General features: G+C 40.7%; 1 protein-coding gene across 1 annotated transcript in view; it reads left to right on the forward strand.

Moving 5' to 3' along the window:
* Nucleotides 1-257: 257 nt before the first annotated feature.
* LOC126188542 (uncharacterized) overlaps nt 258-15,934 on the forward strand; it is a 720,097-nt gene continuing 704,420 nt past the window's right edge. The window contains exon 1 of the mRNA XM_049930142.1: nt 258-381. Coding sequence (XP_049786099.1) covers nt 258-381 — 124 coding nt within the window. The remainder of the gene's footprint in view (nt 382-15,934) is intronic.

Genomic DNA, 15,934 nt, shown 5'->3' on the forward strand with positions numbered 1-15,934 from the left:
TTTCACTGCGGTTTCCGTTTCGTGACCTATCGGGCATTACTGTCCGTATAGCCCTCGCAGCATTCTGCCTCCTATCTACCGAGGAATCCTCAAGCCAGTCACGTGGTGCGGGACTCCCTCCACGGAGTGGCATTGAGAGTGCATCCTCGGGACGGGGACGCCCGCCGGCGTGCGCGGCGCGGTGCGCAGGCGCCGCCTAGACCGGCGGAGTGTGGCCCGAGCTGGCGCGGCGCGCCGCCGGAGTGGGCTCAGTCGCGATGCGGCAGGCACGCGCTTCGCACGCCACCGGCGCGGTCCGGCCGCCGCCGCCGCTGCTGCTCCTCCTGGCGGCGATGCTGGCCGCTGTCGGCGCCACGGCGCACGCGCCGCAGGACCCCGCCGGTGAGTCCCGCCAACACTCTCACCTCTGCCGCGCGGCGCCTTATGATCCCATCTCACCTGTTCACGCCTTAACTGCGGGCCTCTCGACAGGCAGTCCCACCTGTGCCTTCAGATATTATAACAAAACTGTCGTAAACAAGGCACCAATGTCATATGTCCTGAAGCCACAGTACAGGTGACACACGAAAAACCGGGCCCGAATAATTACCGCTCTCCAATTACGCACGAGCTCATAAAACAACAAAAATATAAACATGTGATAATTGATAGTAAAACAATAACTAATGATCCAACCCAAGCGACAGCTTTGAAATAATAGATGACAATTGACTGGCAACAATGAGCAGTCTAGCAGTCGGGGCTGGTTTTCCTTGCGCCACCTTGTATGGAAATTGGTATAAAGGCACTCAGTGCCCTGTTGTATTACAGTTCTGCTAGTACTTTGTCCAACCTCTGTCATTCCTAATTATGTCACAATTAACTAGCTCACAATTGGTTCTTACTTTAGCAACAGGCAGCAAAAGGTCATTGTTCACAATTTTGATAACGGCTGTGATATGGGATCTGAGTGGGGTCCTGTCAAGTAGGGGGTGTTCCAGGGATCAGTGTTGGGGCCGCTCCTGTTCCTTATTTATATAAATGATATGCCCTTTAGTATTACGGGTAACTCTAAAATATTTCTCTTTGCTGATGACACTAGCTTGGTAGTAAAGGATGTTGTGTGCAACATTGGCTCGGTTTCAAATAGTGCAGTAGATGACCTCAGTTCATGGCTTGCAGAAAATAAACTAACGTTAAATCACAGTAAGACACAGTTTTTACAGTTTCTAACACACAATTCAACAAAACCTGACGTTTTACTTTCACGGGACGGGCGTATGATTAGTGAAACTGTACAGTTCAAATTTCTATGTGTTCAGATAGATAGTAAGCTGTCGTGGTAAGCCCACGTTCAGGATCTTGTTCAAAGACTTAATACTGCCATTTTTACTATTCGAACGGTATCAGAAGTGAGTGATACTTCGACACGAAAATTAGTCTACTTTTCTTATTTTCATTCGCTTATGTCGTATGATGTTATATTTTGGGGTAACTCTTCCCATTCTACAAGGATATTTTTGGCTCAGACACGGGCGTTTCGGGCAATAAGTGGCGTGAGTTCACGAACCTCTTGTCAACCTCTGTTCACGAGTCTGGGTATTTTGACATTGACCTCTCAATATGTATATTCCTTATTGTCGTTTCTTGTTACCAATATTAGTTTATTCCCAAGAATAAGTAGCTTTCACTCGGTTAATACTCGGCAAAAATCAAACCTTCATTTGGATCGGACATCCTTACATCTGGTGCAAAATGGTGTGCAGTATACTGCTGCATCCATTTTCAATAAGCTGCCACTCGATTTCAAAAATCTTAGCAGTAATCCACGCGCTTTCAAATCGAAACTGAAGAGTTTCCTCGTGGGTCACTCCTTCTATTCTGTCGAGGAGTTCCTTGAAAAATTAAGCTGATTTTTATTGTATTGCTGATAGCGTTTACTTAAACTTATGGACTGACTTTTTTCAGGTTCATGAACATTTATTTTTATCTGTTATTACTTTTATGTTGTAATTTAATGTACTGACGCGTTCCATGACCTTGGGCATTTGCTCCTCAATTTGATCCTACGGAACCTGACGTGTAAATAAAAAAATAAATAAATAAAAAATCTCAAAAATTCTCTTAGGGATTGATTTTGTTAGGGCTTCTATTCCTTCCAGTAAATTTGTCGCTCACCCGGCTCACATCGCTCTTCTCAGCTCACATACGGCCTCAAACTACCTATCATTGCGATGAACACGCCTTGCAAGTATTCCCCTAAATGGCGTTCATATCCGGGCTACGTTCCGGCCAGGGCAAGACATCGATATCTTTACCTTCAAACCACTTTTTTGATGTAGCAGAAAAATGAACAGATGCATCATCTTGTTGAAACATTACACTTCAGTCCCCTAGACTGTCATACATTCCGATTAGTCCTGTCGCTAGCATTCTAGTGTTCAGCCAAGAAATGCGTGATTTACCTTCAATGCAGAAGGCTGCCCAAATCGTAATACTTCCACCACCAAAATTTCTGCCCATTCCTACCTGCTACTCAGATCATGCCAGTAAAACTGAAATGCATCCGGTGCATCTAAATTAAACTTATTCTCATGACTGAAGATCACTTTATCCCATTCTGAAGTCCATGACATTTATTTTTCGGCGAACTCCGCCCTAGTCTGTTATGTTTGGGTGCTAGAGCACTTTCCTTCAGTCGTTACTTGAATGCAAGATGTTTGTCATTTGACAAAATTTGTTGTACCCGTCTGGCAGTAAATCAACAACAAGTTGAGAAGAACAACGGTTTGTCCCCCTGACTTTACGCAAAAGTAACTGTTTAGATGTCTCAGATAATTTTCTACTTTGACCGTATTTTCCGTTCTGTCCATATCGTCCTCCCAATCTAACGAAATTATCGATCACTGTACTGGAACGGTTCAACTTCTTGGTAATTTTACGATCAGAGTGTCTCATTGCCTTGATTTTTTGCTTCTTCATCACATGATAACTGTTTCCCCGCGTGGCGTTGTCACAATCGTGGCATATGTATACAATACGCACTGTCATTAATAGTGTCTGTTTCCTACCTTTCATTAAACGCACGTAAGCATACACTAACATTACACAGAGCCGACTGTCTTTATGCCGAATTCCACCCTCTACCATCTGAATCCTTGATTTTTTGTTGTATGCTGTATTACTGACATAAAAAGCGATACTGTTTGACTGCACTTGTCAGTATCTCATACAACTGCATATAAACTATGTACAACTATTCCAGCCGAAAATGTTAATTTTCCTGCAAATATCCATGTCTTTATAATGATGTCACTATATCAGTTCGGAGATTACGATGCGCCAGTTGACCAAATGTTTTACTTAATTTAAAAACACAAAATGTTCTGGAAGACATGATACTATTATCAAGATCTTAAAAGTTTCATGCCACTAGCCGCAGTCAACAATAAGCAAGCATAATAAGATGCTATAATTTTTGGGCTGTGCGGGATTAGCCGAGCGGTCTTGGCGCTGCAGTCATGGACTGTGCGGCTGGTCCCGGCGGAGGTTCGAGTCCTCCCTCGGACATGGTTGTGTATGTTTGTCCTTAGGATAATTTAGGTTAAGTAGTGTGTAAGCTTAGGGACTGATGACCTTAGCAGTTAAGTCCCGTAAGATTTCACACACATTTGAACATTTTTATAATTTTTGGTAGGTAAATGGTAGTTGACTTCCTTAGTAAATAGAACACTCTGAGAGGTTTAAATGTTAATAGTAATTACGAACGTTATACTATGATATGTAAATGGGGAATCTAATACAGGGTGCTCGCAATTTCCCATTACAAATTTCTAGGACTTGTAGAGGGCAGTGAGTAAATAAAACGTTCAACAGGAACCCATGTCATGAAATGTACCGTTTCCGTTCCATGGCAGTTTCAATTCATATATTTAATTCATCTACTTCTGCTTGAGGAATTGCGTTAGAAGTGAGGTAGAACAATTGTTAAGTAACTATTCGAAAGGAAACATCACGAAACGTTCTTTTATCACTTGAGCGCACTTATTTGTACTAACACTTAAACGTTACGTTCTGTACGTACAGTATCCTGGGTTGCTTTTTTTTATTAATGTGAACACGCAATGCTTAAGCGTTAATGTTTGATGCTTGCTTACGTTTGACTGTACCTAATGGCAGAATAATGTTAAGAACATGATAATGGGATCATGTCTTCCCGAGAAATGTTGCATTTTTAAATTAAATAAAGCACACGTTTGGACAACTGGTACACCACATTCTCCCAACTGACAAGACACCTATGTGTGACAGGGATTTTTCCATAGTGTGTTATGTCGAAAATGTTGATTGATACCTGACTGACAGATTGTATTTATCATGCAGGTAAGAATGTATTTTTAGCAGACGGAAGTGTAATGTAAAAAGAGTAGTAGTAAATTTCATGTCGCCACGTTAGACGTGCGCGCACTTCCCGTATCTTTAGAAGAAGTAAATAAACGTCAGCTGATGATGACAAGACTACAATGAAACATGTTTGTGGTAGATAAAGCAAATAGTCTCTCCTTTTATGAACAGAGATTATTCGTACTCGATGAATATTAGAAAGATAACGTTCAGCTTGATGAAACTGCAAATATTTGTCTTATTGCCAGCATTTGCAGCAGTTCTTCCTCAGTTCTTCTTCAATTACGTTCAGCGTGTATATAAGGACAAATATCATCCACCGTTTGCAACTGAATGTTTATTTGGGTTTCTTCATGTTAGAAAATTGTTCAGATGTCTCTAAGCACTATGGGACTTAACATCTGAGGTTATCAGTCCCCTAGGCTTAGAACTACTTAAACCTAACCTACCTAAGGACATCACACACATCCATGCCCGAGGCAGGATTCGAACCTGCAACCGTAGCGGCAGCGCGGTTCCGGACTGAAGCGCCTAGAACCGCTCGGCCACAGCGGCGGCTCTTCATGTTAGACCAGTAGGGAAGGCTATGTCCAATGAGATGCCTAATTGTGACATATGACGAATGAGAAACTTATATCGTGTTCACTGAAAGTATACTAAACAACGCCTTCCGCAGTGGTTAGCACACTGGACTCGCATTCGGGAGGACGTCGGTTCAATCCCGAGTCCGGCCATCCTGATTTAGGTTTTCCGTGATTTCCCTAAATCGCTTCAGGCAAATAACGGGATGGTTACTTTGAAAGGGCACGGCCGACTTCCTTCCCCATCCTTCCCTAAACCGATGAGACCGATGACCTCGAAGTTTGGTCTCTTCCCCCAAACAATCCAACCCAACCCCAAAGGCTTCCGTTCCTGATATTTGCTTTTTTATACCCTGTGAGCACATCTACAAGTGTATCTAGATAGGTACTTTAGTTATCTTGCTCTGGAGCGATATGATGCTTCAGAATAGTGCGTTCCAAATAATATGAATAGAACACTCGTAGGTATTATGGTTCAAATGGTTCTGAGCACTATGGGACTCAACTTCTGAGGTCATTAGTCCCGTAGAACTTAGAACTAGTTAAACCTAACTAACCTAAGGACATCACACACATCCATGCCCGAGGCAGGATTCGAACCTGCGACCGTAGCGGTCTCGCGGTTCCAGACTGCAGCGCCTAGAACTGCAAGGCCACTTCGGCCGGCTAGGTATTATGTTCTTGTTTAACACCGATAACTATGTACCACTGCACATCTGTTCGCTTCTGTCGCAAATGTTTGTTTATAGATAATATCCAGGAATACTCTACTCAACTTATAAAGAACGCACTATTCTGAAGCAGCATTTCCTCAAGAAGAAGAAAACTAACGTAGTTATATAGACACACCTGAAAATGAGGCCAAAGGGCCTGAAATGCTAAGACTAGGGTAATAAAACAAAAATATTACTGACTGAAGGCGGTATTTAATAGTTTATTCAGTACAGTCATTTCCGCAACCGCTAAACAGGTCAATGGCCACACGAAGAAAATAGGAAACATAAAAATAAGGGGTTATCAAAATTAAGGTGCGCCCTTTATACAAACAACCATTTTCCTTAATGCCTAGACATGTTTCAGCTCCTTTGCGCTATTATCATCGGGTACTTTTATTTATATCTGTAAAATGCAAACATGTTTTAAGTAATAATTATTGTGAAGGAATTTGGTCTAAATAAATTTTATGTATTGTGATTATTACTTTGTTTTCCACAATGTTGGGTTCTGCAGGAACTTCTTTACGGTATTATGTAACTTGCCATCTACGACGAAATGGTTGTAGTGCGAGTTTGATTGGCAAATTAACAAGTAGCTTTATGTGTAGCAGATGTATATTTCCACAACAGATAAACATAGAGACGAGAGCAGATATTACAGAAAAAATTCACAAAATATAGTCGCAAAATATTTTCGCCCAAAAAATTAAGTTCATGAATAAAGTGATTTTTCATCTCACTGACCAAACATTTTACAGAACTTAATAAAAGTACCCACCGATGATGTCACAAGGTGCTGAAATATTTTTGGCCATTAAGAACAGTTGTTCGTATAACAGGCATTGTGAATATCCACAACACTTACTGTTGTGTGTTCCATTATTTTGGGGTACCCTGGCCATTGGCTCTTACGTAGGCACCCGCCGAACCCGATGTATGTTTCCAGTTAACTGTGAGTCACAATTAAACATTTCACTGGACATGATCTTTCTTGCTATACTAATACAGACAAGTGTAACATGTCTGGTTAAAAATAAAATATCCATTTAGTTGCTAACGACGAATAATATTTATTCACAAAACTCGATATATTGACTGAAGCACCAAATAAGGAAGAGTCTTTGCAAACATTATCAATATGACTGATAAATATTTGTAATTTCATAAACCTTTAACGTGATGTCTGTACAGAAGAGGAAGCAAATATTTTGGAGTTATTTTTATAAAATTGCTGAATACAAAATGACTGGCTTCGTATAAGGACAGATTGCTCGCTTATTCTAGCATCAACATATATCACTGTCGTAGTGGCATCACCAGTTGATGCTACTCTGTTTCTCCTAAGGACACGGGGAGTATGTGAAAGTGTGACCTTTTGCCAAAAAAATTACTATTACTTTTCACATTATACGTACGTCAGTAAAATATCACCTAACTTTACATGTTGTATAAACAGGGACTGTCTGGCTTTGTGTTTTCAGGGCAGTTATACACGGAGCATGCCATCCACAAAGTTAATAACATTGGGTTTAAAACTTGTTTCGGTGACCGTTTCCTATCTTCACATACATCCACAGGGAGTAGCGTATTTTGGGTGCAGCACTGGATACAGCTTTCAACCACTGCAAAATGGGCTGTTTACTGGGATCATCACTTGAAAAGATACGTTCGTAACTGATACCTGAGATACCAAATATTTTTCGAAACCAGCTGGAATCCAAGTTCTAATTGTGATTTCGACTGATTCATAATAGTATTTGTTTGCAATATCATCGTTCGGATTGAGTTTATGCTCCGTATTTCAAAAACTGAAACCACAAACTGCTGAATGTCATGCTTCGCTAAATACACTGTAGAACCAGCGGAGAAAAGAATTATTTACAGACGCATTGCTGAATACAGTTGGAAGTACTGAAATATAGACAAATATAGCAGTTTTCCACATATGATTGAATAAGTTTATTGATATGATCATGCTAGAAATTTTTCTAATGACTCAATTTATAATGCCCATTTACATGACTACAATACTCGCTTTCTCCATTACGTTTAGTATAGGGTGTGTTAAATTGCGTGCCTCTTAATAACTAATAATACTCACATCATGTCATATTAGCTGTGACTTTAGTCAAAGATACAGAAGTGCACATTTTGCAACATTCATAAAACCTTATCCAGCAAAGATTCATTGAAGGATCACAAACAGCTTTACAGGTGAGGCAGATTCTTTGAGTTCATGATTACTCAGTCTCGCAGCTACGAGCGTGACTTGGTGTTCTCTGAAATTAATGCCAATGTACTGAGTTTCCTTGCGGAACTTCCGCCATGTAGTTAATCAGCTACTTCCATGTACAGTTCTGTGCTACAGATTTGCAGCTGTTCTGTATAGTTCCTCTTCTTGAGTTATCATAACTACGATAAGTTAACAGAATCTTTTTCCTCGTTTGACTTATTTCACTAACAGTTTAGCATGGCGGAGAAATAGTGAAATATTTGACGTGGAAGAGGGTTGGAGACCCGGTCTCTCTTTGCAGAATTATATCGTTCTACGAAAAATCGAATATGATCTATTTGCACAGGCCATATACTATATTATACCCGACCACGAGCATTCTCTAACTCGATAAATAAAAGATCGAAGTATTCAGTTCATTCTTGAAATTGTTTTCAAAGCTCTGATTGATCAGCAAAAACACTTAACGTAAAAGTGACGTTTGCGTGACTCGTATTTACTGTGTAACGACTTTCCAACTGTGAGATCTCCCAGCAGGTACCTCTGGGATATCGCCAATAGTCACTTCAGATACCAGGAAAAGAATTTACCTGTGCTGTTGGTCCTACGGTTAGCAACCCAGTCAGACTATGCTCGAATACGGCAACGATTTCAAATCACCGGAATGTCTTCATAATTCTTAGGCAAAATATTAAGCAAAAAATCATGGTATCGGTAGCCAAATACAGCCATATGTGCACCATCACACAATAATTTCACACACTTACTAACAATTTTGAAAGCTCTACCACTTTCTAAGGACACTGAGGTATAAGGACAAAATGCACATCGTTCTCGAGCTCATATTTGAGTGAATATCAGATAAGCTGGTGAGACAGCTTTTCGTGAATGTTCATATCTACAATGTGATCCTAGAGTACGGATAAAACTGACTCACCATAAGATTAACAGATGTCAGAAGCATGAATAAATGTTATAGTCACAAACGACGATGATGTACCATGGGTCCTTATGGTTCTCTGCGATTCATATTTAGTACATGGAGTAATAGCATTTTATGCATCCTCAGCAACCGTAGTTGTATATAATTAAGTAGTACCGTTCTTCAGAAGAAATTAAATTTCTTTTATACAATTGGTTGCTTATTATTTCGCTATATACCTGGAGTGATGCAAGCAGTTGTATCCGTACGATCTTGCGTTACGCGGGAAGTCTGGTGAATTACAGATTCTTAAAAGCATCCAACGGCATCTCCATAGAAGTGACAACTAAGTAAGCACTTGATACGGATGTCAGAATGTATTGATCGTCTACCAGGGTCCAGTGTAGTAAAACATGTAATGTTGGCCCGGTGGAAGCACTGACGGAAACTCAGGCAGTACAAGGACGTCTTGCAGTCCATAGCATTGGTATGTTATTACGATACCCCCAAACCTTTATGGTAAAAATTATTCCGACTGTAGAGCATCCCAAACTGAATACTTTGAGTTTATAAACTAATGACCGGAAATGAATTCTTAGTATTTTTAATTTTTTTTATGAATATGAACACCTCACACGTTATATGAACATTACTTATAGTCGCTCACAGCAGCTGTGACGACCGTCATTGTCTACGTATGCATTAGAGCGGTGAGGTCGTCTACTGTCCAAGCGCTCACGAGGATTGATATCAAAAGTGGACGGTGCACTTTCGTGTTGAAACTACATCCTGTCGTGGACTGTAACCAGGTAGTTTCTGTGGTGGCGCATCTAGAAAGAACATCCAGATCTTTCAGACGGGGTGCACCAGGCAAAGTTCCTTTAGTTGATTTTGCGCAAATACAGTCCACAATTTGATAGAGATCCGTCGTTGGTAGTCTGAGACATTCGTGGCGAAGAGGTTTTCCTCACATTAGACACAGTTTTGAAGCAGATGAAAACATCACGTTTGAACATCCGTGAACAGTACAAACTGAAGGAAATTAGTCACTGTAGATCTGCAATTGGTATGTCACTGACAGGACTGAACTGTTAGTTCCAAATCGATTGGTTCCATTGCTTGCACATTTTGTTTGTGTAGGGTGTAATTGTTGCTCCACCATTACTCTCCACACTGCATTCTCTGATGAGTCTTCTCCTTCATGATCCAATAAAGTCTCTTCAAATTGTACTGTGCGAACAATTCGTTGTCGAGAACGTTGACCAGCGCCCTGTGGCTTCATAGTCCCGGCTTCTATACGTTTTTGTATACCGTAATAGCTTTCACCTAATTTTGATGACGCCTGTTGCGAAGCTGTTCAGGGTTCGTCCGGCTTTCTGGGCATCACAATCAGTCTCTACCGCACAGTAGAAGCATTTCTGCAAGTTTCTGTAACAAATACTGCAGCATATCCAACAACCAGTCATCGCAGGGTAACAACCAGTAACAATATTTGTGTATTGTAATTTTACAACTTTACCGTATTTTCGACACATTCCGAGCTACTGTGCTCATCTTCGCACATCAAGTCATACAAAATACTCGGCGCCTAATTACGAACCAGCACGTCGTTTTGGCAAGAAATATGATATATGTATACTTATTTCCCGTTTCTATGTAAACAGACATATGAAAATTCCTGGCAAATTAAAACTATGAGCCGGACCGAGACTCGAACTCGGGCCCTTTGCCTTTCGCGGATAAGTGCTCTACCACTGAGCTACCCAAGCATAACTCACGCCCCCTCCTCACAGCTTTACTTCCACCAGTACCTCGTCTTCCACTTTCCAAACTTCACAGAAGCTCTCCTGTGAACCTTGCAGAACTAGCACTCCTGGAAGAAAGGATCCTGCGGAGAGCTTCTGTGAAGTTTGGAAAGTAGGAGACGAGGTACTGGCGGAAGTACAGTTGTGAGAGGGGGCCTATGTCGTGCTTGGGTAGCTCAGTGGTAGAGCACGTGCCCGCGAAAGGCAAAGGTCCCGAGTTTGAGTCTCGTCCCGGAATACAGTTTTAATCTTCCAGGAAGTTTCATATCAGCGCTCACTCCGCTGCAGAGTGAAAATTTCATTCTAGACAGGCATATGATTTTAAACTAATTTAAAACATTGCAACTAGACAACAAACTAGGCATAACCAAGTTAAGAGTTTTCGTAATAGTGTTTAAGTATTTTATGTGCCTCGGTACCTGAACATGGGCACCAGTCGTAACGAACCTATAACTCTACTCTTTACTTAAATGTCGTGTACTTTGATCGTTTCATTACGAGTGGCTGGGAATGTTTGCTAAACTGCGTGACCTTGCTACAACCTTGAGTGGCTGTCGCAGCGTCTAACTACGAACTCGCAAAAATTAATAAAATTTACACGACGAGAACTGTTTTTACATAAACTGAACTCTGTTATTAATGTGAGCCGCGTGTAAATCTTTTGATTATTGTTAAAATTATAATTATAGTTTTGATAATCAGATTTTCCCATTAAAACACAGTGTCAGTATTTAGAACCGAGCCTGGAACCAGTACAGTTCACCGTGAGTATTTTTCTTCTAAAAATAAATAATTCTGCTTTCAGATTCGGTCGTCTGTAGGGAGGAACAAATTATTAACATAATTCTGTTCATTGAACTTGAAATAGTTAGTGCATTTATCTTCAAATAAATGTAGCTTTAATTTTAGTGCTATAATTAAACTGACAAGGTATTTAACGTCCGTCTTTTTATATATCACATTTAAGGACACGTTTCAAACAAGGTGACGCAGTTACAAGGGCAGCGGTTCAAATCCATATCTAGCCATGTTCGTCTGGTCTTCCCTAAATCGCTCAAGGCATATCCCGGGATGGTTCCTTTAAAAAAGGGAACGACTGATTCTCTCTGTCTCATCCTTTCGTAATTCGAGGTTAGGTTCCACCTCTCATTACCTGCTGTAGACGGGACGAACTCTAATTTTCCTTCCTCCCTTTCTTCCTTCTTCCTTCTTTCCTTTTCAAATAGAATTTAGGTTATTTATTAATATCAGATTGAATTTAGTTTTACATGTAATGTACTCCCCTTTCTCGAGTACTGACTGCCATGAGCTATATAACGGAATGACGACAATGAAACTTTATGCCTGTACGGAACTCGAACCCAGGTTTCCTGCTTATCGCAAGCGGTCGTCGTACCATTGGCTATCCGAGCACGACTCACAGCCAGGCCCATACTTTCATAAGTCGTCAACCATGTATTTCATAACGCCTACAATCTCCAAAGTTCCTGTTTCTGCATACCGTACTTCCGAACAACACAGGAACTGTAATATCGATTTAGTTTTGTCATGGAAAGCTAAGCAAATTAATTTAACCAAGTACTGTTACAATACGATCCATAAAATTTCCATTTCTCCACTTCCTTGTGTAAATTAATTACACAAATTTTACGTTAACTGTAATCCCTTTCCCAATTAATCAATAATATTTTTATACGGAATTTAAGCAAACGCTACTACAAGGCACTTGCAAAAAGAATGTAACGCTTTCGACATTAAATTATTGCTATATTGTTCCGAAACAAGCAAGCACCAACCTTACTTTCAGAAAAGGACTATCTCTGCTGTGACAGTACTAAGTACGAAATAAACTGTTAGTAGCTCGCCTTTTTAGATGCAGATGAGTTGTGAGCATGGTGCCAATGTGGTTTCGTAGTATCTTCACGTCTCATGTTATTCAGTTAGCAAACACTACTTATTCTGTGTCTTTTGGAACCATGCTTGATGTACTAATAGTGAAATTCTTGCAGCACCGTATTATGCCTGAAATATCTTGCATCCACACTTACAATTTACATGCGACGACTTATTACTGCAAAAATGCTAATTATCGACTTTTTCCATCAACTGCACCATTATCAGCACAAAATAGCAAAATCTCGTAGAGCGCACTATAACGTGAACCGTACCCAACCACTGCTCGCTGGGTACTCCCTCCACTGCAGTCAGTCTGCAGCACACTTCTGCCAAAGGAAAGGTCCGTCGAGAAATGGAAAAGACAAGGCCGCCGCCAAAATCTACGACGACACTGTGAGCTTCACATTTCTCCCAAAGCAAAGGCGTTCCAGAAACGAAAGCGACAGGGGAGAGACAGTTAAAAGGCATAATGGCTTCCCTGGTCAGATAGTTGAATGTCACCATTTTTTTACATTAAGTTGTTGATTCCTCAGGAAGACAACATACGCTGAAAATTATGATTGTTGAAAATACGTATGTGCATGAAATGTGCCGGCAGCTCTGACCGAGCTGTTCTAGGCGCTTCAGTCTGGAACCGCGATCTTGCTATGGTTGCAGGTTCGAATCCTGCATCGGGCATGGGTGTGTGTGATGTCTTTAGGTTAGTTAGGTTTAAGTAGTTCTAAGTTAGGGGACTGATGACCTCAGATGTTAAGTCCCATAGTGCTCAGAGCCATTTGAACCATTTGAACACAATCATCGGAAACCAAGTCGGGCCTGGTATTCTAGCTGTAAAGTGCTTGCCTGGAAACCGAAATGTCACGGTACAGAATCCCGATAGAACCACGGAAATTTTTCAGTCCGCCTTTAAGGAAGTTTTCACCTCTCAGTGGTCTGTAGATTTCCCAGAAACGGCCCGTGGTTCGCGTTACAAGTTGAACTGTAGGATTACTGGGTTAGGTTAGGGACATGCAAGCCGCCGAAGGGGCGACCAGTTGAAATATTTACACCAAGAGGTTGAGCCACACCGCGTTATTATTATTGTTATTACATTATTATTAGGGGAAAGCAGCAATGCCAACCTGGCAAGTGATTATTTGGTAAATCCTACACCGTTGCAATGTACACATCATATAGGACTCTCCATTATTTTTCCAGGGTAATATTGATGCAGTAGACAGTGAAACATAAGCAGTTTACAGTTATTTGATTCACAGACATTGTTGAAATAATAATTTACTATCATTCGTTCCTTATATCAAAACACCCAATTTTTTATCCTCTACCTACTATATAATTAGCGTCTTAGCATTTACTACACGTTGTATACTATGCTAATCAAACTAGTACAGTGTCTGATGACTTGATAGAAGAAGAAACAGGAATCGAGAGGGAAGACATAGGGAATCCAGTATTAGAATTATAATTTAAAAAATCTTTGAACGTCTTAACATCAAATAAGGCAGAAGGGATAGATAACATTCTATTGGAATTTCTATAATCATTGTGGGAAGTCATATCAAAAGGACCATTGACTTGACGTTGGTATGCAAATATATGAAACTGATGATGCGCCATTAGAATTCGACAAAACATCATCCACACAATTCCGAAGGCATCAAGCACAGAAAGTACGAGAATAATCGAAAAATCAGCTTCACAGCTCATGCATCCAACTTTCCTATAAGAATAATATACAGAAGAACGGAAAATAAAATTTAGCATCTGCTAGATGACCATCAGTTTGGCTTTGGGAAAGGTAAAGGCATCAGAGGGACAGTTCTGAAGTTGCGGTTGATAATCGCGGCAAGACTGAAGAAAAATCAAGACACATTCCTAGGATTTGACGATCAGAAAAATAATGTCAAACGTAAACACCTTTCACGCTACGTGACATATAGAGGGGCCTGAAGACGGCGTAATAGGTCCCCGAATTGGTTGCTCAATAAAATAAGGATTTGGAAATTTAGACACCTGAAACGTGTTCGGATTTTACAGTATGTACTGAGCAGCCGAGGTCCTGCAACCATCTGTAAAAAAGATGGACTTATAGAGACGTGGAAAAGCGTTCGACAATGTAAAATGGTGTAAGGTGTTCGAAGATCTGAGAAAAATAGAAGTAAGATACATGGAAAGACTTTTCATGTACAACATGTACAAGAACCAGGAGGGAACAATAAGACTTGAAGACCAAAAACGAAGTGATCGGATTGAAAAGGGTGTAAGGCTTGGTTGTAGCCTTTCGCCCCTTTTGTTTAGTCTGTACATCGAAGAAGCAATGACGAAAATAAAAGATAGATTCAAGAGTGGCATTAAAATTCAAGGTGAAAGACTATCAACGATAAGATTCACTGATGATTGAAAGTGAAGAAGAATTACAGGATCTGTTGAATGGAATGAACAGTCTAATGACTACACAATATGGACTGAGAGGAAAACGAAGAAAGACGAAAGTAATGAGAATCAGCGCACATGGGAATAGCGAGAAACGTTGAATCAGAATTGGGGGATCACAAAGTAGGCAAAGTTAAGGACTTACGCTACCCAGGCAGCAAAATAACAAAGATGGACGGAGCAAGGCGGACATAAAAAGCAGGCTAGCACTGGCAAAAAGGACATTCCTGCCTAACAGAAGTCTATTGGTATTAAATATAGGCCTTAATTTGAAGAAGAAATTTCTGAGACAGTACGGATGGGGCACAGCATTGGATGTTAGTGAAACGTGATCTGTGTTAAAACCGGAACAGGAGAGAATCGAAGCACTAGGGATGTGGTGCTACAGAAGAATGTTGAGAATTAGGTGACCTGGTAAGGCAGGGACTGAGGAGGTTCTCCGCAGATTCGGCGAAGAAAAGAATATATGGAAAACACTGACAATAAGTAGGAACAGGATGATAGGCCACTGTTGAGACATTAGGGAATAATTTCCATGATACTTAAGTGAGCTGTAGAGGGCAAAAACTGTAGAGGCAGACAGAAATTGGAATACATCCAGCAAATTAAGAACACAGGTTGAAAGTGCTACTCTGAGATGAAAAGCTTGGCACAGGAGAGGAATTCGTGATGGGCCTTATCAAACCAGTTAGAAGACTGATGACAAAAAAACTGTCTGATGTCCGTGAAAAAGTATGTCACTATGAATGGCGTGCACAAAAATGGTTGGCTAATGTGGCGACACGAAATGTAGCGACCTCTGCACAGCGTATAACTCACAACCAGGCCATGTCTGCGACAACTGCAAAAGAATCTTTTTGTTCTATATTCATGGAAATGGCGGACTGCCATTTTCGGTACCAAATGATAATTTATAAAGCAGCCATTATGACTGGTTCACATCTAACTGACGAACAAGTTCCAAA

This window comes from Schistocerca cancellata, chromosome 5 (genome assembly GCF_023864275.1).
Source record: "Schistocerca cancellata isolate TAMUIC-IGC-003103 chromosome 5, iqSchCanc2.1, whole genome shotgun sequence".
Classification (NCBI taxonomy): domain Eukaryota; kingdom Metazoa; phylum Arthropoda; class Insecta; order Orthoptera; family Acrididae; genus Schistocerca; species Schistocerca cancellata.